Source organism: Dermacentor silvarum, chromosome 2 (assembly GCF_013339745.2).
Source record: "Dermacentor silvarum isolate Dsil-2018 chromosome 2, BIME_Dsil_1.4, whole genome shotgun sequence".
Lineage (NCBI taxonomy): Eukaryota > Metazoa > Arthropoda > Arachnida > Ixodida > Ixodidae > Dermacentor > Dermacentor silvarum.
The window spans coordinates 39,514,769-39,540,558 of NC_051155.1; the positions used below are offsets into that span (position 1 = coordinate 39,514,769).

The 25,790-nt window shown below is 50.2% G+C and overlaps 1 protein-coding gene across 1 annotated transcript; it reads right to left on the reverse strand.

Annotated features, from left to right (window-relative positions):
* Positions 1 to 1,114: 1,114 nt before the first annotated feature.
* LOC119439974 (buccalin-like) lies at positions 1,115 to 7,393 on the reverse strand. The gene is made up of 3 exons (XM_037704930.1): positions 7,309 to 7,393; positions 5,240 to 5,392; positions 1,115 to 1,731 (listed from the first exon to the last, which is right to left on the reverse strand). The coding sequence occupies exons 1-3, from the start codon at positions 7,391 to 7,393 to the stop codon at positions 1,115 to 1,117; spliced, it is 855 nt and encodes a 284-aa protein (XP_037560858.1).
* Positions 7,394 to 25,790: the final 18,397 nt, after the last annotated feature.

Genomic DNA, 25,790 nt, shown 5'->3' on the forward strand with positions numbered 1-25,790 from the left:
AATGTAGCGAGGTTTGACTCTGCCAGCAAAGGTGAGTCGTGCCTTGTTCGATGTGCCGAATTTTCGTATATCCAAAAGTTCGTCTGCGCGCCACTGCAGAGCCTGGCGTAGGGTGTCGGTCGTCTCGTGGTTGGCGACCGTGACCACGCCGTAGCAGAAGTCCTCGCCATGTTGCTTCAGGTGGCCGTGGGCGGCCATCTTGCCTTTGTAAGTTTGTAGCTCGAAGTCGCCGAGCAGCTGGTCCGCCGTTTGCGCCTCCCGCGTGCTAGCGATGATGAGGTTCTGCTCCGGCGAGAGAAGCAGGTTGAGCGTCGCCGCCTTTCGTACTCCGACGAGTGACGAAGGCGGCGCCGAGCGCGCCACGTTGAAAGACGTCTCGTAGCGCCAACGGCTCACGAGGCTTGATGATGACGACAAAGTATTCTGGGTGTGGTCGAGGTAGAGGCTTAGGCTTCCACGTCGTTGTAGGCTTGCTGCGCTTCGCGCCGGATCCTTGTGCCGCACGCGTGGCGGATCCTGTCTGAGTTTAAGGTGCCTTGCCGGCGGGCGGGGCCGATGGAGCCATTTTCATAGCTTTGCGCTGGGAGCGGCGCTCAACCATGCGAAAGAGTTCTTCGTTGCGGATGGGGTCCGCAACCGCAGATTGCTGTCCCTCGGGGACCGGGATCGTCGCCCACGCCATGGCGTCGGGATCGTAACCGCGTTGAGCAGAGAGATTTGTCATCTTGCAAGACCGGTCCATTCTCACCCGCGCGCCGACGTAGCCGTTAGGCTCAGCGTCGGCAACGCGAGGCCGGAACGGAAAATCGCTCTAAGTTTGCCAAAAATGGGCCCACCTGGATGAGATTGGTATCCTCGGGTGCCGGGCAGCTTTAGGAGTCCGATGGAAGCAAAATTGATGGGGTTGCACGAAATTGACCGTGGATTTCGTCAGTAATTGACGGAGCCGATGCACCACACCACGCAAGAGGCAAACGCCAACCGCGTTCCCCGGGAACCGAGGGGTCGCAGCGGAGCGCCAGAACAAGAGGAGCAGCTCAGCAGGCTTTCAGAACGGACTAGCGTGTACCGTGCTTGCACCGCTGGCACGCGTCAACCAACTTTATTTTTCTCGTCAGACGCAGCCGGCCCAAGCCGCCGGCCCAAGCCGCCGGCCCAAGCCGCCGGCCCAAGCCGCCGGCCCAAGCCGCCGGCCCAAGCCGCCGGCCCAAGCCGCCGGCCCAAGCCGCCGGCCCAAGCCGCCGGCCCAAGCCGCCGGCCCAAGCCGCCGGCCCAAGCCGCCGGCCCAAGCCGCCGGCCCAAGCCGCCGGCCCAAGCCGCCGGCCCAAGCCGCCGGCCCAAGCCGCCGGCCCAAGCCGCCGGCCCAAGCCGCCGGCCCAAGCCGCCGGCCCAAGCCGCCGGCCCAAGCCGCCGGCCCAAGCCGCCGGCCCAAGCCGCCGGCCCAAGCCGCCGGCCCAAGCCGCCGGCCCAAGCCGCCGGCCCAAGCCGCCGGCCCAAGCCGCCGGCCCAAGCCGCCGGCCCAAGCCGCCGCCCAAGCCGCCGGCCCAAGCCGCCGGCCCAAGCCGCCGGCCCAAGCCGCCGGCCCAAGCCGCCGGCCCAAGCCGCCGGCCCAAGCCGCCGGCCCAAGCCGCCGGCCCAAGCCGCCGGCCCAAGCCGCCGCCGGCCCAAGCCGCCGCCGGCCCAAGCCGCGCGGCCCAAGCCGCCGCCGGCCCAAGCCGCCGGCCGAGAGCGCTGACCTTAGCGTCCCCGCTTAACAGCGTCGGTGGGCGCTAGAGGGCCCCCCGCCCGAACGAAACGGTGAAATGTACTCGTCGACGAGGCAGAGATGAGGGTGTCTTGGTGTCAAGCAGATGGACGGGCGCGCCACCGACATCCGCGGGGAGCTCCTTGGGAGGCGTCTCGACGTAGGCTGGTTTGAGACGGTCCAGCGAAACGACTTCTTCGCGGCCATTCAATAGGATGGTGGCGGACTTCTGCGCCTTGTGGAGGACACGGTACGGTCCGTCGTAGGAGGGTGTAAGAGGCGCCTTTATAGTGTCTCGTCGTTGGAACACGTGGGATGAGGACTCAAGGTCCGGGTGCACAAAGATGCTGTGGTCCGATGATCGAGGCGATACGGGGAGCAGTTGCTGAATGCAGTCCTGTAGGCGTTGGAGGTACCGTAGCGGCTGGGGCGAGGGGGCCGAAGAAGCGAACAAGTCTCCAGGAAGCCGCAGAGGTGCGCTGCAATCCCTGTAGAGGTGCGCTGAACAGCCAAGGTCGCGACGAAGGACGGCACGTAGGCCGAGAAGCACCAAATCAAGGTGGTCGACCCAGTGATCTCGATCCAGGCGCGCAGTGAGTGCAGACTTGAGCTGGCGATGGAGTCGCTCAACCATGCCGTTGGCACAGGGATGATATGCAGTGGTACGGCAGGGCTTAGTGCCAAGCAGGCGGTAGAGCGAAGTGAAGAGTGCGCAGTCAAATTGCCGGCCGCGATCAGTTGTTACAATGCTGGGGCAGCCGAAGCGGGAAACCCAAGCTGAAACGTAGGTTTGGCAACCGTTTCCGCAGTGATGTCCGGAATGGGCGCGGCTTCGGGCCAAGGGGGCAAATGGTCGATCATTGTGAGAATGTAGCGACAGTCGTGAGAGTGAGGAAGTGGTCCAACCAAATCAAAATGGACGTGGTCAAAACGGCAGCCAGGGGACAAGAACGAGTGTGTGGGAGTCTTCGTATGGCGGATCACTTTGGCGGTCTGGCATGCGAGCCACTAGCGGGCCCACTGGCCAACATCGGTGTTAATGCTTGGCCAGACATACCCCTGTGTAAGGAGGCGCTGCGTGGCTCGGATGCTGGGATGGCAGATGTCATGAAGTGATTGGAACAAGGCAGCCGGAATGAAGGGGCGAGGTGTAGCCGCTGACATGTCGCACCAGAGGGAGCCAGGTCCAAACAGGTGAGGAACGAGTTGTAGACGGAGGGAACGGGGATGGTCACGTAGCGCTTGCAGCTCGGGGTCTTCCATCTGCGCACGAGCTAGACTTCCCAATCCACAGTCGATGTAGCAGTGCAGCGGGAGGCGATGCGTGAAAGTGCGTCAGCTGCCTCGTTGTCGGTGCCCTTGATGTGCCGGATATTCGTTGTGAACTCCGATATATAGGCCGGTTGACGAACTTCACGTGCGACGTACTTGGAAGAGTTATGAGTTATGGCTTATGATCCGTTAGAATATAAAATGGCTGGCCCTCCAAGAAGTGCCGAAAGTGCTGGATGGTGGAGTAGATGGCAAGCAGGTCGCGGCCAAAAACGCTGTAGCGAGTCTCGGCAGGTTGGAGCTTCCGAGAGAAGAAACCCAGTGGGCGCCACTCGGAGTTGATTGTCTTCTGGAGACCAGCGCTGATGGCCACACTGGAAGCATCCGCCATGATGTGGGTTGGCACGATAGTTCTCGGGTGTATGAGAAGTACCGCATCGGCGACGGTTGTTTAGCAGTCCTGAAAGCAGCATCAGCTTCGGGAGACCAAGAAATCGCAGATGAGGAGCCCTTGGTCGTGCGAAGAAGGTCACTCAGTGGGTGTAGAGGCTCAGCGCAGTGCGGAATGAAACGTCGGGAGAAATTCACTAGGCCGAGGAACACACGCAGCTGGCGTAGGGTAGTGGGTGCTGGGAACTCTTTCACGGCCTGGACGTGAGAGGGCAACGGACGAATTCCCAGCTCCGAGATGTGGTGGCCCAGAAACTTGAGCTCGGAAGATCCAAATATGGATTTCTGGGGGTTGACAACCAGGCCAAGTTGTTGAAGGCGTTGAAAGAGTTCCCGGAGGTTACGCTCATGATCTTGTGGATTGGGACTCGCGACGAGGATGTCGTCGATGTAGGCAAATACAGCCGGGAGGCCGCGCGTTACCTCGGCAATGAATCGTTGGAACGTTTGAGCTGCGTTGCGTAACCCAAAGAGCATGCGCACTTACTCAAACAGGCCGAAGGGTGTAGTAATGGCTGTCTTCGGGATATCGGCCGGCTCAACGGGGATTTGGTGATAGGCCTTGACAAGGTCCACCTTACTAAAGATTTTGCATTCTTCCAAATGGCCTGTGAAATCTTGAATGTGTGGAAGGGGGTAGCTATCGTGGACCGTGTGAGCGTTGAGCGCCCAGTAGTCAGCGCACGGACACCAGTCACCCGGTTCTTTCGTGGCCACCAGATGAAGCGGGGAGGCCCAACTGCTGGACGAAGGGCGAATAATACCTAGCTGGAGCATGGGCTCGAATTCTCGTTCAGCAATGTCCAGACGCTCACCGAAGAGGCGGCGCGGACGGGCTGCGACGGGTGGACCACACGTGACAATGTGGTGGGTGACGCTGTGCTTGGGTGGCTGATTTAAATTGCAGGGATCTCGTCACCTCAGGGAAGTCTTAGACGATACGAGCATACGGGCATTATGGGATCAGCGTGCGGATGCCAGTAGGAGTGACAGCCGAGAGAACGCCAGGAATCGAGAGGCACGTGTTGCTGTCAATCAGGTGATGGCGGCGCATGCTGACGTCAAAGTCGAAATGAGTCAGGAAGTCGCAACCGAGGATACGCTGATGGACGTCGGCCACGATGAAGACCCACCGGAATGTGCGCCGCAGGCCAAGGTCGTAGAGTGAGGGACCGCAAACCATACGTGTCGATGGAGGTAGAGTTTGCCGCGCGGAGTGTAGGTCCAGGTGACTTAGAAGCGCGGTCGCGCTTGGAGGATGGCAGTACACTGACCTCAGCACCCGTGTCTACAAGGAACCGCAGGCCGGAAATGCGATCCATGACTATAAAAAGGCGGCCTGTGTTGTAAGGCGAGGTCACATGCCGCCGTCAGTGATCTCGCGGTGCTTTTCCCGACCATTCGCATGGGGACTTGCACTGACATGCGCGGTGCTGGAAAGTGCGATGGTACCAGCAGATATGCGAGCGTCGAGGACTGCGCGAGCGGCCACTGGTCGGGGAAGAGGGACGGCGGCTGGGACATGAGGTAGAGCCGCACTGGTCATGGGAGGACGTCCGAAGGGCGTCGATGGAAACGGCGAGCTGGTCGATCCGCGACTCTAAGCGGGCAATGATTGAAGGACTGTGGCATTGACGAGAGGGCGTCGACTGAAAGAGGTCGCGTCGTGGACTCGATCAGCGATCTGGGCGAGACGGTCGAGGGTCATGTCCTCTGTAGCGGCCAAGACAAAGAGGGTGGACTGTGGTAAGCGCTGCAGGAAGAGCTCCGCACTGTTTGAGTCGACGTTGCGTGTGCCCAGGAGCAGTCGCATGCTGTTGAGCAGCTGGGAAAGGCGGCGATCTCCAAGGCCCTCGGAGGTGAGCAGCTGCTGGAGGTGCACGCTCTCAGACGCCCTGCTGCCTTCTAAATACTCTACTTCAGTTGCTGGTATGGGGCATCACTCAAAGGTGTAGCGATAACATACGCCACTTCTTGAGCCACTTCAGGAGACAGATTGCAAAGTAAGTGGCGAAACCGCGAAGTCTCCGAGGTGATGTGGTGCAGAACGAAGATGGCTTCGACCTGGGTGAGCCAAACCTGCGGGTTCAGGCGCCAGAACGTGGGCAGGCGGAGCTGTAGAGCTGCGACGTCCCGTGGGCACGAGGTAGCGTCTGGCGGAAGGTTACCTGAGGGTGGGAGGTTGCTGGGGTCGGTCATCTCTTAGGCCGGAGTCACCGCTGTCGGGAACCGAGGGTCGCAGCCGAGCACCAGAACAAGAGAACCACCTCAGCAGGCTTTCAGAACGGACTAGCCCGTGCGGTGCTTGCGCCGCTGGCACGCGCCGCCCAACTTTTTCTCATCAGTCGCAGCCGGCCCCAAGGCGCCGGCCGAGAGTGCCGACCTTAGCGGCCCCACTTAACAGCGTCGGTGGGCGCTACAACCCCAACCTGTAACCCCTGTTCTGCATCCGTAGCGTACCCAAAACAACCGATCCATCTGCTTCGCGGGTGGCTTTCTATTTCTATTACACAGTGGTCGTTTCTAGAATTTCTCACTTGAACTTTGCCATTCCAAGTGTTCTCAAGGATTATTTATCCATTCTTTTAATTGAGTTTCTTGATATCAAACCCCTACTGTTTCGTAATCATTACAGAATATCACAGGCCTGCACATCACATCTCCATGATATTCTTTTCCTTCCTCAAAGCTTCTCTATCTACCTTGTACCTGTGCAACTGCTACACGGCATACCACCTGGTGTATTAACATGGAACTGCAATATCAATTGTGCACGTAACGACGCTACGCGGCGCGCTCTCACATCGCGTGACAAGTGGCACGCTACGATGAAGATGATGATGAGTATTTATTGGCATCCCCTTTGCAATGAAGCGGTGACAGTTACCTAGCCAGCTAATGATGGTCATTATTATTTACTGACATCTACTTTGAAACGCGGCGGGACCATGGTCACCTAGCCCGCTTGATTTAATCAGGTACACAATATGCATCTTTTCTAGCATTTGTGTACACATCTCCTTAAACTTCTATTCTTTCCTCAAACCTTCTGCATTGTACCACTACCTGTGAATCTGCTACATGGCCTGACACCGTGTGTAATAATATGTAAATGCAATGGACAGGGTGAACGTATCCACGCTACGCAGCGTGCATGTCACATCGCGTGTTTCCTCGCCCGGTAGGGCGCGTTTATAGGGCTTTTTCCCGCTGCAAGCTAGCAAGCATTGTATGGATTACCCTATTTGATCATGATCATTGTACTGCACAGTGGTTGTAGATGTCGTATAGCAGTCCGAAATGTGACGTTGACGCCAGAGTGGCGCGCAGATACTTCAAAGCAAACTTTCACAGATTTGTTGAAGAACAAAGTCACAAATGCCTGTGCCAGATTGGTTGCCACAAATAGAATTGCTTTTGAATATGCGATTTTTCAGAATATCGTTCTCCAAGACACGTGAAAGTTTTTGGCACTTTACTAGGTTGTTTTTACGTACTGTGATTTTATAAGTGGCAATGAAACAAAAAAGTTGGCGTCCCTATTGAAAATTTGCCCGATGCTGGGCATGATGGAATCCATCATCCATCATCACGGTGGATTATGGTAATGGGCATGCTGGGCAGTGGGCATGCTGAGTGATGGGCAGCTCATGATGGGCTATCTTCATGCGTGCTTGAGTCTTGCAAAGTGTGCAGTGTGTATCTATATGTGGCCAAGTATGCCGCTACATTTTCATGCCATAAGGAATCAATGTATAGCACCACAATATGTTCCATATCTTCACACTTTATTGAAAAAATGCAATAGGTTAAGGCGATTCACATCTTCCATACTCGCTTGCCCTCGCGCCCGCTTCTGTTAAGAAGCTCCAAAGGTGCTTCCACAGAAGCAAGGCGGTGCTCTGCAGGTGGTGCTGGTGGCCCCATCGGATGTTCCCTGATGTACTTCTCCAGACAGTCTAAAAGAAGAGTGCAATAAATATAGAAATAAATTGTTCTTGAAACTATTTGTAGTAATAAGTGAATCTAGGAAATCTGCTGCAAAAGATTCAACAAGTTTCAAATAATACAATGCAGCATATATTACACACAAATATGCTACCCAGCGCGCATGGCAGAGCATATTTACTTGCAGTGAGAATGCATGCACATGCATCACACTGTTTTGCTGAGCCGCCCATCAAAATTCGGATATGTACGGGGGGCCAGTAACATTGTTTTTTTTTCATTTTCCCCCCTTTCCAACGGGGGGCGTTTGTGTAGTCGTCGTGGCTCGTCTGACCAAACCTCTTCTGTTCCCTCTGCCCGCCCTCTGTCGTGGCGTTGTGTGTTCTCAGGCTCTCCGCCTTCCCCCTTCTCTTCAGTGTAGATATATCTGGCATCGCGCAAAATAAACATTCAGCTATGATTAAGTTAGCATTGCGTTTGTCTGACATTCTTATTCCTTTTACATCGTATTTGCTGTTTATCATTTTAGAAATTTGTACCAACAGGAAACTCTCCTACGGCATGGCGCATTTTCTTTCGCGATTCATTCTGCGGGTAGGAATTTACGCCTGTTGTGCGAGTTGGTCAAAAAAAAGATCATGTAGGATAAAAAAAAGAACGCTACATAGAGCTGTCCGGGAAAGGACCTAAGATTATAATAAAGCGGGAACTACTACGCGGTGCGATATGCTTACACAGAAAGATAGTACAGGGCGCAGTCATCTACAATGACTTGCATTGTACTAGCAATAACTTCATAGCCACTACAGAAGTTCAGCTAGCAGAGGCATTGCCCGTTAGTGTACAGATGATTGCACCATAAAGTTATGCAGTATTTTGAAATTCCCGATCTGCACAACTATTTAAACACGCACATGTAAGCCCTTACGCCTATCAAGGATGCACACGGAAAGCGCACATTGATACGTTATAACGCAGTGCGCTTTCGCCACATGTAAACAATCGCCGATCGAACGATTATCGAACACAATAAAAACAATTACGTCAGAGTTGACAGCCTTCTCAATAAAAAAAATACGCAGGACATACATAATTTAGTGAGAAGCCAAAAAAGGTCCCGAGCGATGTCGTTGCTCTAGGCGTGATCGGTAAAAAGTCAAATAATATTGCGTGGTGTATATAACATATATACTGAGGAATGACCAGCGAATATACAAGAAAAGTAATATTAACAAATCGTTCAGCTTGGCCGGCCGATATTGATGGGTTTATCAGAACTGCTAAACAATGTGGCAATGCCTAAAGCATTGAACATACGTTGTTAGCCAATGTCTGGAGACGTACATGGCACACTAATGACGGCACTCTAACGACAAAGCAGGCCCGGGATAGCCCGTTGCGTAGCCCCGCTTAGCAATTACTGGGATTTCGCCGGCAAGCGTGGGCCAGTGCTGTATATCTGATACAGTGGTTTTACCAGCGCTGGCATTACGGAGGCAACGTCTGGCCTTCACAGGCTCCATGAGTACCGGCTCAAAACCAACATGGCTCCTAGTTGGCCCCATGTAATGTGCGGCCTGGGTTGCTGCCTGTGGTGAATGAGTGAAAACATTTAATAAAACTATATACATCTCCAGTTCAGACGACAGACTGTATAAGTAAATCTAAGGCATTGCTATGGGGAATTCCCAGGATCTTGTAGGATTGGAAACCCCATCATAAAAAGGTTTCAAGACCAAAGCCTTTTATCAAACAACACACTCAAGTGACAAGGATAATTATTGCTCGCCATGCGCTAAGGCACTTCAAGTAACCTCTCCAAGTCGAAGAATCTGATATAAGCTGAAATCAAGTTTCAAAGGCAAGAGTCAAGGCAAAGCAAGCTTCAAGTACTCACGAAGAAATACTTTGTGTTGAAGAAAAGAACAATACAAGTATATCATTTTTGGTTAAAAAAAATTCCCGCACCAACCCGCTCCCTGGCTGTGATTTCGCCGATGGTGATCAATTTCCTTTCTTCCACTTTACTTACCCTAACCTTTCATGTTTTCTTTCATGTTGCCTTTCCTTCATTTTATTTAAAAACAAAAATTAATTTTTGAACCTCCCCCACTTTTTATATCATGTTCGGCTTTCTTTCCCTACCTGCAATACAGTAGTGGTGCAGGTCGAGGCATCTCTCCTTTATGCCTCTCTCACTTTCTGTCACTATATACAAAGGGAGAGTTTGGGACGAGCCAGAAGGCCCCACCCTGTACAAAGTCTAGGAGCGGTTCTTATATGTTGTTCCTGTATGGTCGAGAAGCCGAGCAGGGCAGCCTCCCAGCTCTCTCGTGAAGGATGAGGGCGGGGGCCGGGGGGGGGGGGGGGGGGGTTAGGCCGGGTGGTGGCTGATGCCCACATCACGTGGTAGATGCCCGCGGACACGTTACCACAGTGCATGCACTCGCTTAAAAAAGCTGAATGAAAATACTTAAGTACTGCCGGGCACGGCCGTGATGTGCATGCCGCCACCTTCAACCGCGTTTCTTCTTGCAACAGTCCAACGCGGTCAGCGCCTGTCGCCACTCTTTCTTCTTGTCGCATAGAAGGACCCCTGTATCTGCCCTTTGCACGTCGCTATTGGAAATCACACATAAAACTTGAGCGTACTAGAAGTTACAGATTGGATAATATTGTAACGAAATATTAGGGGAATAAGTCGGAAGCAATATTTTTTTAACTTGTGTGTAGAGTAAGCAGCATATGTAATGCGGTCCTGTACAAAGGGTTGGAGGCCAGAGACCGCATTTTCTGAAGTTTTGAATGGTTGCCAGGATGATCTCGTTTTGTTCTCGCAACCTGCCGGCATGTTCTCGTTTTGAGTATACCCGGATAACGGCTCTGGTGTTTGACTCAAGGTCCCTTGAAGGTCGCCAACAAAGGGAGCTAAAAGCATTTCATGTCTAAAACAGTCTGAAATTCAAATACAAACATTTTAGCATGCGCCAGGTACCTGCGCTGAGATATGTGCCTTCCGCCGAAGGTTAGGCCTAGGATACCCGCTCAGTCCGTCTATCAGCCCGTCTGGCCTCAGGAATCAATAATTTTATTGAGAAAAATCACTGTATAGTTCAGCTTTAGCACCACTGTTCTTAAATAAACCATTTTTTTTCTTGTGTACAGTTTAAGCACCAGAAGTGATGAGCACCTATGTGGGGCGTTAGACGCGTATAGGTAAAGGGAGCCTAAAACGGCGTTGCATGTAGGCTCGCTATATAGGTATACGTGCGGTCGCCGAAAGCTGCCAGCAGCACTAACAGACGATTCTCTGACCACGATATGTAACTATGCGGACGTGTCGATTGAAACTAAGGGAATGTTGCATTTCCCTTCGGCACAGATCAAGAAGGGGCTATCAAAATCGGCAGTAGAAGCCCGTACAGCATCTCGCTTTTGCGGTTCACTTAAGACTTTTTTAAATGTTAAAATACAAATAGTAAGAGAGAGAGAGAGAGAACAACATTTATTTATACCATCGAGATCGTTGATCTTGAGGGCGAGTGGGTGGTGTCCTCATTCCAGGATTCCAGTGGCCATGGCTGCTCGACGTACTTGCTGGACGAGAGCTTCTTGTCCTTCCAGGGTATCGCCGGTCAGCTGTACCTCCCACCGCTCAAATGACGTGTTAGGCGTCTTTAAATGTTGAGGTTTGCCCCCGCACCCACACGAGATGTGAAAGAGTGTAGGGCGTGTGTCGCCGCACCAGGGGCAGATGCCGCGATATGTTTGTGCGTATATTTTGCTGTATCTGTGTAGGTTTGGGAATGTGTTTGGATAAGTCTGAGGGCTATTGCCTCTTCAGTACTGAGCTTTTTGTGAGGGGGAGGATAAATCCTGCGGTTGAGTCGCTGGATCTCGAGTCGGTCGCAGTAATTTGATGGCAGGGCCACAAAGGTAAAGGGTGGGGATTTATGAGACGATTGGTTTTGCCCCGCTCGGTTAATTAGCGCTCGAGCTAAGGCGTTCGCCCTTTCGTTCCCCTCCAGTCCCGCGTGACCCGGCGTCCACGTGATTTGATGGGATTCTTGCAGCCTCGGGCCTAGAATCTGAGCCGCCAGCCCCGGTGTTCGTCCGTTGGTAAAGTGGCGGCAGGCCTGTTGCGAGTCGGTAACGACATGAACTTCCCTGCTCACCCTGTCATGTTGCTTTATTACTAGCGCCGCGGCTATGGTCTCAGCCGCAGCTGGGGTCTCTGCCCTGACGGAGGCCGCGAGGGTTAAGGAGTTGTCTCTCCCGTTCATGGCGGCTACCGCGAAGAGGCCCCCTGCAGGGTACTCCGCCACGTCCACGTACGTTACGTACGGGTCACCCTTGAATTGTCGGCGCTGTCTGTGGACCCGCGCCTTGCTTCGTCCTTCAGTGGAGTTCATGACTCATGTGCTTTGGTATGGGGTTCACCGCGATCTTTCTTCAGAGCTCGGGTGGGAGTGATCGTTGCCCATCGAGGGCACGAAGCTCCGTTGCCGTGCCGGTCCGGTGGAGGATGGCTCTGCCCGCCGCCGTGTTCTGTAGTCTGGCTTTTTGCGAAGCCATAACCGCGTCCGACAGCTCAGCTAAGGTGTTGTGAATCCAGAGAACCGCTAACTTCTCATTTGAGGTGGTAACAGCGAGACCCAGGGCCGTTTTGTACGCGCCTCTGATGATGGCATCGATCGTAAAAGAAAAAAAAATGCCTAACCTTGCATTTCTTTTCGCGCGTCTCGGACTTACGGTCCGTCACTACGCGTTGCATAGCGCAGCTTGCAACACCGACTCCGCGTTCCAATGCCTACACCGCGTTCCAGGAGACCCTCCTCCGTGAATGTGTCTCTCTCTCTATTTCATAGCGCGCACAACCTCTTCACCTCGCAAAGCACGAGCGTACGGACGCGCCAGCTGTGGACCATGACGACGACGCTCGAACGCAATCATGTGGTTCGCATAAATGCACGTTCTGTAAGCGTGGCTCTATAGCCTAGTCCTACATAGTCTTTGATGCAGTAGAATGTGTGACAGGCACGCTGAACCACCGCGAAGCACTCGGTCGTTTTTTCGGGAATCTGCTGTCTACGTTCGTAGTGTGTATGCTGCTGAAGAAACAGCGCCGGACTTGATGTCTTTATTGGACGCTTGCACATGCTTGCCTGACTTTTGAACATGTACCTGTAGCGCCTTATTTCTTGTGTTTCTGAAGATTCTGCTCCCATGCAATAAAGAAAAAAAGTGGCTCTACAGCCTAGTGGTTGCGACGCTCGCTTTGGGAGCGGGGGCACGCGGGCTCAAATCCCGCCTCAGCAAGAATTTTTTTTATTTTTTGGTAGTGTCTTGCTACGCACCACAAATTACGGCTAGCTTAAACAGCTTCGCTGTTAAAAACTGTCAGCCCTTATACTGGGGTGGAGATGGAAGACCAGCGAAGCTGTACTTTGGTGGGAATTATGTATTTACAATTATGACTAATAAGATGTGATGGTGTAATTAGTTATTTTAACTATTAAAGAATGAGAAATATATATGATCCGGTCATTTTCATTTATTTCGTGACCACAGGAACCGTGATCTTATGGTCGCTACGGTAGACCGCCATAATGTGTACGGCAAAGGTTGGCCCGATCCTTCATTAACACATCAATAACGCCGCGCGCGTTCGGTGCGAACGCGGGCGCAACGCCGCCGCCGTCGGCAACAGGTGCGCGCACTGTTTGTGTGACCGCATACAACCGCTGTCAAAACGTCGGCTACGTGACGGAGAGAGAGAGAGAGATTGTGGTTGGGAAGAGACACGAACGGCTAAACGCTGTTGTCGACACTGTTAAGGCACGTTCACACCGAAGACGGGGCGGCCAAAGCGGGCAGGCGGGTGCGCGGAAAGCGGTGAAAACCTCCTCTTCGAGCGGGCATAGCAGGCGGAAAACGAGGCGGCGAGCCCGTTCCCTCTCTGACCGATTTTTTCCGCCCCGCCGGAACTTTCTGCATCCCAGCAGCCAATCGGGGCTTGAGGAGAAAAGGCGGCTCAAAATGGCGTCCACCGAGCCAGCTGCATATAATGCCTAGAATATACTGGCTAGTGTGCCGACCACCCGCTCTTTTCAATGGAGGAGCGTGGCACCGTTTGCAATGAATGCCCACGGTGGCCGACATGGGTCGCAGCAATACAGGTGGGCGTAGGGAGCCTACATGTGAGCGCCGTTTTAGGGTGGTGACAACTCCGAAATTTTGAGCGCTATTTACCACCAAATTTGGTGAGTAGCCATTTTGATTCCCAATTTCTCTAGAAGACGCGGCGCATTCCTGCTTTCTTTTTGTCACGTTCTGGTGTACCCATTTTGGCACACGATCTATTCAATTTCATTAATTTAGTTTTGCCCCAATGCGCACGCGAAACCTGCATGCATCTTTAATATACTAGTTGCATTTTCGTTTTATTTTAAAGCATCAACTTATTTTTTCCACAGCATAAAAAGCAACACGTTATAAGGCACGGTGGCGTGCTCGTGGTAGTATTTTCTCATGCCAAGAATGTGAACTGCAATAAACCTTGTCGTTGCCTTCCAGTTGTACACACGATATAAAGGGTGTTTTTCGAAGTGTGCTGTAATAAAAACTGTCCTTGAAAGCCTGTTTAACTAAAACGTATACGTGCCATGCACTGCTCTCAGGCACGCTATGGGTCTCTGGCTGCTAAGGCCAAAGTTTATTTTAAAAATTGAATTAGTTTCACGGTACCAACGGTTGCGGGAAACATGGTCTGTCGGCGAGTCTTTTCGCCATTTTGATTCCCACATGCTACATTTGGCAGAAAAATTTACCCGCCAATTTAGCTGGTGGCGGCAAGTACCCTTACAAAGGTTGTCACCACCCTAAAACGGCGCTTGCATGTAGGTTCCCTAGGTGGGCGCAGACTCCGCGTGTCGCCTGCTTGGCTGGAACAGTTTCGCAATGGTTGCATCGATTTCTGCGTTTGTGTTTTCAGTGTCATTACGGTGTTGCGTGTTTGTTCTTGCGTCATAAAAGCGTCAAGTGAGCTTATGGTTGTCTGCTCCATGTCTGTGAGTAGGAAGACTATGTGACGGCGGTGAAAGAATGTTGAAACCACAGCGACAGTGCTTTGCGTGGTTGTGCTGGAGTAGTTACTGCTCGAGCGAAGGGCTTGTATTCTTGTTCACTGCACCATCTCATGGCGCACGGCTCGCAGAATGGGAACGAAGGATAAAAAAAACGACGAAACGCTGACGCCAACTACTGTGGTGTGTGAAAAGTATTTAAAAACCATTTCATCCAACGCACGTTCACTATCATCGTGAACGGCGTTTTCAACAATCTTCGCAGCAATAAATCGTGTCTGAAATCGATGCGATACGCACGATATTCTATAGGTATCCTACTCACCTTGTCTCTCCAAGCAGAAAATTAAAAGGGACAATATATATATATATATATGTGCGAAAGAACTTCCATCAAAGTGGTACAGGCGCACCCAGTCGGTGGCCTCCTTGTTGTGCTCAGCCGTTACGAGCGCCGAATCGGAAAACTTCGAAGGATCTGGTGTCCACCACAACGCTTCTCTATCAGAAGAGTGCGCCTAACGCTGTAGTTTCAAAGCCGCGAGAGCTGATAGATTGCAAAATGATGGTGCACAACGGCCGCAAACCACCAGTTAAAGTTGCCATCTCTACTGCAACACCGAAATGAAATCTCGATCTCTATTCCAGTCGCGTGGATGAAACGTGCTATCTGGGCCAGTGGAATCATTAGCTTATGCCTATTGAGAAGGTACGTTACGTGAAATGAATAACTTAAAATAATTTACTTGCTACCTTTATTTAAAGAAAATGGCAGGGTTGTGAATGCTGTGATGAAGACAGAAGACAAAACAGGTCGCACAACTTGGATCAGGTATAATCCTCGATCAAGAAAGTTGCCTTAATTAACAGCTCCAGCTTGTTAATGGTCAACGTAGTTTAATTAAAGCCTGCTTCAAACAAGCAGTACTATAGAGACATTGTTCTTGGTAAAAAATGTTAGATATAGCTTATGAAAAGAAGTACGAGGTACGGGGAACATTGTACGTGTTTTCTGCATCTACCAAACAGTTCTCATGGAAAATGAGCGTAAAAAACTACAGCGCGTAGTTTTATATAGTTTTATATAGGTGCGCAAGCTTTCGTTCGCACCTATATAACACAGCGTGCAGCCGCAATGTTATCGCACTTGGACTTCACGACGAAGGTGGAACATCACGACGACGGTGGAAATTCGCCTGGAGTGTCCATACAATTGCTATCGCAAAAAAAGCGAAAGTGCAGGAAAGTATGGGGAAAACGAGCAATCAAAAGGAGTAATTCCATATAGGAACATTGTGGCAAGTGAAGCAAAAGTTAATATTTTGCCCTGAAAGAGCGTCTCTTGTTGCACGACGTAATTACGTCGTGCAACAAGAGACGATTTTTTTTGAACAAGAGCTGCTCGTTTGACAAACTCACCATTGTATCGCCTGCTGTGATGCGACTTAAGTCGCATCATGGCATGCGATATAATGATGAGTTTGTCAAACGTATGATGATGAACATGCGAAGCGCACATACGAGCATCATCGAAGAGAAGTCATATATAGGCTGTTTTTTTAGACAATCCAGAATTTTTATTAAAAGGCTATATAAGAGCAGCGAAATGGCGCTGTGTTGCAGATGAGTTCCGAGGCGAGGCTGAAATACATTGCTGCTAATAGCATGAGGTTCAAAAGAGGAATTAACACAAATTTCTTAATTACCTTTTTTATACAGTTGTTGAACTGGAGAATATGGCACTCACATTTTAGCGCACCTTTGTGTTTGGTTTTTTACCTTGAAAGTCACATTTAATTCGAGATATTTACAATCGAATTTCAGAAGTAAATTGAGGCTATCCGATGGAGCGCAGAAAAGGCGACCCCGTTGTCATATCAGACAGAAACGCCGTGACGACAAGCGCGAAAAAGTAGCAAACCGAACGTCTTGGCTAGCTGTAGTCGCGGCAGCTACTGATGCGCCACATACGCTTTGCCTGGCAAGCGTGTGCGGCTGTGTCGGGTTAGGATTTGCCGCGGCATGCTGTCATTTGAACTTCGCCGCACACTTCTTGAACATCTCGAATAAGGTGCGATTCTCCAGGTCTTTAAAAGATGGGTGTGGATGAAAATGTCACTGCCTCTAGCTAATTTGCCATTTAGACAAGGGTCCCCAGGCACGAATAAAAAATGTATTCATAAATTTTTCCAAATTAGTTTTCTGAAGCTCACGTTATTTGCGGCAATGTCCGCCTCGCTTATGAACTCGTCTGCGAAAACACCACGTTAGTTTCATTCATTACTTTTTAAAAATAAAAATCTGTATTGTGTAAAAAAACATCCTATATATAGTGTAGTTTCACATGTCCATATAAATTAGGCATCGTTATTTTCTATTAGTAAAGGTCGCCGAATAAGTATACTTTAAAAAGTCTACGTTGCAATGAGCTGGACTGTCTTAGAAAACAAATGTAGTGCTTCCTTTTCCTGAATTGAAGCACTGGAGGTTCGACACTCGAAACAGAGCTGAAACGCAGGCAGCAAGCATAACTAAGCCTTCTTATGGTCAAAAGAAACCCTAAATTAGAAATCACCTCCCTACTTGAGAAATTTACTGCTCCTACGGCTTTAGAAATACAAAAAGCGCAGCAGCCCCCATGTGATAACACGGCGGTCTATGAAGAGCGGGCGGCGCCACGGCACACACCCGTACTGCAGCGCTCCTAGCGGCAGCCGCCGACATTCATTGCAAATGGTGCCACCCGGGAGGTCGCGGTCGGCACACTAGCCAGTATATTCTAGGCACTATAAGTTGCATTTTGCGCTGCACTTTTCATCGACACAATCAAATGGTACCCGATGCTGTATGACAAGACACACTACAAATACAAGGACATTCAATACAAGAATCAGATATGGAAGAAAATAGCATGCAGAAGATCTGGGCGTGCAAGGTAAGTTCACAGGGCAGCTCGTCCTTCTTACATGCTTTTTTTTTTCCGTGTCGTTGCCTGAATACCTTTTATCCCTGTGGTCAAGAGATCGTTCAGTGCGTATGCGTAGCCGTCAGCGCAACCTTCGACTTTTAGCTTAAACCGGTACACGCAGGCTTCCATCCTTGTATGACGCAATACGGCAACGATCTCTTTAGATGCGTCGGTAAATTCCTCGTTGACGTAACCTCTTCTCCGCGCATGGGCGCGGTACATCGGACAGATTTTCTCGCTCCTGCGGTGCTGGGGCTGTATCAGCCATGCCAGATTATGCTATTCACGCACCGTATGGCGCTCTATCTTCAAAATAACATCACTGATTTTCACGTGGGGATCAGTAGGGGCCGTAGTAGAGACCGGGTCGGCTCTTCTGGAGCTGTATCTTCGCTCGTGCCAGTCTTTTTGTTGCGCGTTAACGTGCGCCTTGAAAGCACGTTAAAGCTTACAGAAATTTCAACCGTAGACACGGATGTAAACTGAGCGAGTATTTGTACGCGAGCACTTGTGCACATTTGTACACACACGTTATCGGTGTTTACACGCTTGCGAAAATTAGCTGCAGCCCGGGAGCAGCGTCCTAAAATAAACAATCTAGCGGCGCACATGCACAGGCGAGCGTGGAAACGCAGACTCGCAAATACTATCGCGTTACTGCAGCCTAAATATGGCGTAACTGTTTATTATACCTGAAAAGTTTGTTGGATTAGATCAAAGACAGATTAGGCGGAGATTACGCCCCGGTGCAGGAGAGTAGCTAGGACTTTATTTCGCAAAGAGGTGGCGAGGGAGGGGGGGGGGGGTCAACGGCCCCCATATGTGTTTACACGCGATCCATACACCTACAATCTTTGTAAAAAATTTCGGAGGAGCCGTTCACCCCCCCCCCCCCCCTCCGGCTATGCCAATGCTGCGACAGAGTGGTAGAAATGCTGCTTGAAATGCGATAGGGCAGTATTTGTCTTAGTGAGCAAATGCACAGGCGCTATTCAGCTCTATATTGTAGCAATTTCTTTTTTCTACACAGCTGCAATGTGCCAGAACAAATTCAAGAATCTCAAGGATCATTTTAGAAAACTGAAAGAAGCTATCACACAGAAGACCAGAAGTGTGGCTGTCAGGAATGAGATTCCCACAATTAAGTGGAAAGCCTTCGAAGCTATGGTTCCAATTATGGAAAAATTGTACGAGGAGCCCATGTAAGTGCTGTAATCAGAGTGATTCCTCAGTAACACCGACATTCTGTAGTCTGTGTCCTGCTCTTCAAAGCATAGCATTACTTCCTGAAAGACTTAGTTTGTGTGAAACTCCACCTTTACATCCTTTGGAGCAACCTGGAATTCCAGGTGTCTCAAACGGAAGTTCTAGAAATAAACTCGTTTTTACAACTTCAGTATAATTGTTATCACAATAACTTTATATATTGTAATGATTATTTGACTTTTATGCTATTCTTAACAAGCCTTGCAAAATGTGAACTCGTTAATGTATGAAAGCATCACTGCTGATGCATACAGTAGTTTTTAGAAGCCAGCTTTTTTCCCCTGCAATATAAGCATTAACTACATATAAAGAATAATGTCACGTAGTAGTGACGGTAAAGAAAACAGTCGTAAAACTGTGTATAAGGAAACTGGTTGTTTATTGGGCGAACCTGTGCCCACAAAAGCAAGCTACACTCAAAGCACAACGATAGCGGCGAACACAGTCGGCGGTCGTCGAAAATCTCATCAGCGGCGCGACGCGTCGGCTTTTATACCTGAGTCATCGAAGGTTCCAGATTAATCCCTGATGCCCGCGTGTCTTCCAGAAAGTTCTAGACAATTCGCGTCGGTCACACAATCAGATAACATAAGCGTCGGTGAAAACAGGCAACGAAAAGAAGCATCGATAACGTTCTAGAAACTTCCGATACAGGCGCGTCCTGCGCCGAGCGATAACGTTTAACATTTGTTAGCCGGTGGAAAGCGGCCACCGGTGAAAGATAAACATGTATACGTGTCAATACCCTCCCCCTAAAAACCATCGTCCCGATGCTACAAACACGACAGCGAAAACAAAACCACGCGTACAGAAAGGGACAAAAATAACAAAGCAACATAGGACCTAAGTTCCTCAGCGGGCGTAGAAAGGCTTAAGACGCACCACGTGGATTACTTCAGGTCGTGCGCGGCGCCGCTGTGATTGCGAAATACCGTCCGGCACGACCTCATAGTCCAGTGCGCCGATACGTCGGATGATCTTATATGGTCCGAAATAACGACGTAAGAGTTTCTCGCTAAATCCTCGTCGGCGTATCGGAGTCCAGACCCAAACACGGTCTCCGGGCTTGTACTCGACGTAGCGTCGTCGAAGATTGTAGTGTCAGCTGTCGGTTCTCTTCCCGGACAGCGGGAGTACACCTAATAACGCCGACTAGAATCTGCACAGCGCGAGTCACGGTAAACAACCGCACTTACCCGGCGAGCTTCGTAATCCTGCAGCACTGCTCCAGGGATGTCATCCTAGGCATGGACTTTCTAAATCAACACGTCATCGTCACATTGGTCATCGACTTAAGGTCCAAGTCAATAACGCTTTCAACGCACAACGCGATACCACCGGCTACAAGCATAAGTTACCATGCCTTGAATGTGCTTGAAGAAAAAGTCACCGTTCCGCCTCGCTCCAGCGTAATGATTTCCGTCGGTACCGAAGTGCCTGCAGACATGGAGGGCGTCATCGAGGGCGATCATCACTTACTGCACTACCGTGAAATTTGGATCGCTAGAGGCATAGCTGAGCTACGTGCAGGGAAAGCAACGGTGATGCTCACGAACTTCAGCCCCGAATAAGAGCACATTAACAAAGGCGCCACGGTCGCCTACATCGACGAAATAGTACAAGCCAGCAGTGCTTTCGCCTTCACGGATTCCAGTGCACCCGCAACGACGACTATAATACCTGAACCAACTTGCGACGTCAATCAGAACCTTCCCAGGCATAAGAAAGAACAACTAAAAGCTCTGCTCCTGCAATACAAGGATTGCTTCTCGTCGTCGTCAAAAGTTCGACAAACCTCTGTCGCCAAGCACCGCATCATTACCGACGAAAAGGTCTGCCCACTGCGTCAGAGCCCGTACCGAGTTTCGGCGCGCGAACGCGAGGCCATAAGGCAGCAAGTCGACGAAATGCTACGCGACGACATCATCCAGCCGTCCAAGAGTCCGTAGGCGTTCCCCGTGGTGTTAGTGAAGAAGAAGGATGGAACCCTACGTTTTTGCGTCGATTATCGTCGCCTCAACAAGATCACGAAGAAGGACGTATACCCCCTCCCACGGATTGACGACGCCTTGGATCGACTATACAGCGCAAAGTATTTTTCGTTGATGGACCTCAAAACCGGCTACTGGCAAATCGAAGTCGACGAGAGGGACCGGGAGAAGACGGCCTTTGTACCGCCAGACGGACTGTTCAAGTTCAAGGTCATGCCGTTGGGTCTTTGCTCGGCACCTGCGACTTTCCAACGCGTCATGGATACAGTACTGGCAGGCTTGAAGTGGCAGACTTGCCTCGTCTATTTGGACGACGTCGTTGTGTTTGCCTCAAGCTTCGAAGAACACCTGCGGCGCCTTCAAACAGTTCTTCAAGCAATCAAACCTCCGGACTCACGTCAAATCCAGAAAAGTGCCGCTTCACATATGAGGAGCTCTTGTTTTTGGGCCACGTCATTAACAAAACTGGAGTGCGCCCCGACCCTCAGAAAACGGCGGCCATCTCCAACTTTCCTCTGCCCGCTGACAAGAAGGCAGTGCGTAGATTTCTTGGACTGTGCGCCTATTACAGGCGCTTCGTCAAGGATTTTTCACGGATCACAGAGCCACTGACGTATCTCACGAACGCCGACGTCGAGTTCAAGTGGGAGACGCCGCAACTCGAAGCATTTGAAGAACTGAAGCGACGCCTGCAATCGCCGCCAATACTTGCGCATTTCGACGAAAACGCCGATACCGAAGTCCACACCGACGCAAGCAGCGTAGGACTCGGCGCCGTGCTTGTGCAGAGGCAGAGGTATACGAGGTCGTCAAACATGTCACGTAGCAGTGACGCTGAAGAATACAGTCGTAAAACTGTGTACGACGAAACTGGTTGTTTATTGGGCGAACCTGTGCCCACAAAAGCAAGGTACACTCAAAGCACAACGATAGCGGCGAACACAGTCGGCGATCGTCGAAAAAACCGCGTTTTGCCGCTGATCAGATTTTCGACGATCGCCGACTGTGTTCGCCGCTATCGTTGTGCTTTGAGTGTAGCTTGCTTTTGTGGGCACAGGTTCGCCCAATAAACAACCAGTTTCGTCATACACAGTTTTGCTGTGTATGACGAAACTCCGCACAAGTCCGGCAAATAGCTCCTGCTTAACTCCCCGCATGAGCATGCGAACTTTCTTGTCTTCTGGCACAGCGGGGTCGGCGTGCCGGAATAATCGAGTCATTTCTTCAGTGTACATACCGATGCTCTCATTCGGAAGCTGTACACGGTTTTCCAGCAAGGCTGCAGCTCTTTCTTTACGGACGACGCTAGTGAAGGTGTCCAGGAATCCGGCTCGGAAGAGGTCCCAGGCAGATGTCACGTAGCAGTGAAGCTGAAGAAAACAGTCGTAAAACTATGTATGACGAAACTGATTCTTTATTGGGCGAGCCTGTGCCCACAAACGAAAGCTACACTCAAAGCACAACGAAAGCGGCGAACACAGTCGGCGGTCGTCGAAAAATCTGATCAGCGGCGAAACGCGTCGGCTTTTATACCTGAGTCATCGAAGGTTCCAGATTAATCCCTGATGCCCGCGTCTCTTCCAGAAAGTTCTAGACAATTCGCGTCGCTCATACAATCAGATTACATGAGCGTCGGTGACCACAGACGAAGGATAGAAGCATCGATAACGTTCGAGAAGCTTCTGATGCAGGCGCGTCCTGCGCCGAGCGATAACGTTTAACACTTGTTAGCCGGTGGAAAGCGGCCACCGGTGAAAGATAAACATGTATACGTGTCAATACCCTCCCCTTATGTGTCGCGAAGCCCAGTGAATTTAAAACATTTATTAAACATAAGCATGGAAAATGGGTTTGTTTGCACTTGATGCAGAACGGAATTGCCAGCAGACGGAGGCAACATTAGCCAAGATGAAGCACTGTAGTTCTTATCCGATGAAACGCTAGGGCAAGAGTATCTGAAGCAAGGTGGCAGCAGCTCGACCGACACAAGTGTCCATCCTGTGAAAAGTGGTCATCCGCCTGCAAGTGACACCTTCGAAACGTAAACATTTCACAACTTACTTCAACTTGCAATAATGAAACAAAAATAATCACATATACAGATTTCTCTTAGATGCATAATGCACGAACTATGACATTTATTCGCACAGGTCCGCAGAGGAAGATGTACAAGGTAGAGATGTGGAGGAGCAACATGCAAGGCAAGGTAGTTGCTGCATATGCAGTGTGCAAATAGTGAGAGGTACAGTGTGTTTATGATTTTCAAACCTTCAATTTCAGCTGTACGCCAAGACCACGCAAGTCATGTCGAGCATCAAAGAACCAGAAGGCGTAAGTTCTGAATCATTTTGGTCTGGGACACATAAAGAAACAAAGCCGCCAGATCCCACGCACTGTGTGAATCGATGTTATGCGAAGCAGTGTGCGGGGAGCCTGCCAAGTTAACGAAACGACCATGACAGCACCAAGACATAGGCGGCTGTTTGACACCTACTTGACATGCATTTTATGACATTAATGTCATGAGTCCTCAGGAGTCCCTTCAGCTACGCCTAAGAGACCTAAAGGCGAAAGCCATAGTCATGCTCATACTACGACTTCGACCATCAACCTTTAGCCTTTTCCTTCACTTAGTACCAAATCTGAACCTATTAGGGACGAAGCTCCTTATAGCGGCACCCGTTCCGTCCCCGTCGTCGTAGTAGTAGTGTGTAACCAGTAGTGTGTAACCAATGTGAGAAAAATGAGAAAAAAATTACGAAGTTGTGTCCGTAGCGCGGAATCGAACCAGGGACCCCTCGCTTCCGAGCGCGCGGCGTTAGCCCACTACGCCACGAAGCGCACATAGACACACGCACCACGATGGCAATAAATACCCAACATTAACGAAAGGCCGCGTTTCTAGCGCGTTTCTAACGCGTTTGTGCTAGCGCGTTACGGCCCGTGTAAGAAGCTGGTGTAAGACGCTGTGGCCTCTCCGCATTACCTTCAACGCGTTTCGAACGCGCTGCCCAAGGCGGTGGCAAGTCAAGTTCAAGTCGAGGAGCGTTTATGAATACGGGGGTTGTACTCTCTCAGCAGTCATGTGATGGCGTCGGCAAACGCGGTGCACGTTCCGGCATGTGTAAATGGCTGCGTAAGACGCTGTGGCCGCTCCCCCTTACTAGAGAGTACTGCACGTTTCTAACGCGTTTGTGCTAGCGTCCCCTTAAGCGGGAGATCCGATGATTCCCTCCGGAGCTTCGCCCACTCATCATCATTCACCCCGTGGATGTGCTGTGATTTTTTCCATTGGTCATGGAGTACTAATCTTTTTTCATTGAGTCATTGTCATATTTCCTGAGTCATGGTCATGACTGACTTCTACCACAATACTTCTGTGTTTCCTTCACTTAGTACCTACGTCCGAACCCATTTCAGTGCTTTTAAGCATTATTCTTTTTTCGCTGGGTCATTGTAATATTAGGCGGCTGTTTCATGGCCTACATGACAGGTAAGTCATGACCTATCATTTATGTTCATCATACACTCTTCTCAGACTATGCCAATTTTGGTACATACCAAGTTAACGAAACGACCATAAGAGCACAAAGACGTAGGTGGTGACATAGCTAGCTAAAAAAAAGCCGGCAGATCCCACGCCCTGTAGGAATCGATGTTGTGTGAAGCAGTGTGCGGGGAGCATACCAAGTTAACGAAAGCACGATGAGATCGCCAAGACGTAGGCGGCTTTCCCATGACCTACATGACACACTTGTCATGACGTTCACGTCATGACTCTCAGAAGTCTCTTTAACCAACGTCTAGGAGACCTTGAGGCGAAAGCCTTAGCCATGCTCATGACTATGAGTTCAATCAATGACCTTTAGCCTTTTCCTTTGCTCAGTACCAAATCCGAACCCATTCCATTGGTTTTTGAGTGTTCATCTCTTTTTTGCTTAGTCATTGTCATTTTTTTGCTGAGTCATGCTCATGACTATGACTTCTAGCATCTTCCTTTAGTGTTTCCTTCACTTAGTACCCATGTCAGAACCCAATTCAGTGGTTTTTGAGTGTTATTCTTTGGCACTGCGTCATTGTCATTTTTGATGAGTCATGCTCATGACAATGACTTTTACCATTATCCTTCAGTGTTTCCTTCACTTAGTACCCACGTCAGAACCGATTTTAGTGGTTCTTGAGTGTAAATTTTTTGCAGATGACATTGTCCTATTCAGAAAGAATGGAGACGAATTACAACAAATGATTGAGGACCTAAATCGAGAAAGTGCAAGAATTGGGTTGAAGATGAATATGCAGAAGACAAAGATAACGTTCAATAGCCTGGCAAGGGAACAAGAATTCAGGATCGCCAGTCAGCCTCTAGAGTCTGTAAAGGAGTACGTTTATCTAGGTCAATTACTCACAGGGGACCCTGATCACGAGAAAGAAATTTACAGGAGAATAAAATTGGGTTGGAGTGCATACGGAAGGCATTACCAAATCATGACTGGGGGCTTACCACTGTCGTTGAAAAGAAAAGTGTACAATCATTGCATTCTACCGGTGCTAACATATGGAGCAGAAACTTGGAGGTTAACAAAGAAGCTCGAGAACAAGTTAAGGACCACAGAAAGAGCGATGGAACGAAAAATCTTAGGTCTAACGTTAAGAGACAGGAAGAGAGTGGTGTAGATCAGAGAACAAACGGGGATAGCCGATATTCTAGTTGACATTAAGCGGAAGAAATGGAGCTGGGCAGGCCATGTAATGTGTAGGATGGATAACCGGTGGACCATTAGGGTTACAGAATGGATACCAAGAGAAGGGAAGCGCAGTCGAGGTCGGCAGAAAACCAGATGGGATGATTAAGTTAGGAAATTTGCAGCCGCAAGTTGGAATACGCTAGCGCAAGACAGGGGTAATTGGAGATCGCAGGGAGAGGCCTTCGTCCTGCAGTGGACATAAAATATAGGCTGATGATGATGATGAGTGTAAATTTTTTTTGCTGAGTCAGTGTCATTTTTGCTGAGCCATGCTCAAGACTTACTTCTAGCATGATCCTTCACTTCATGATCTTTGAGTAT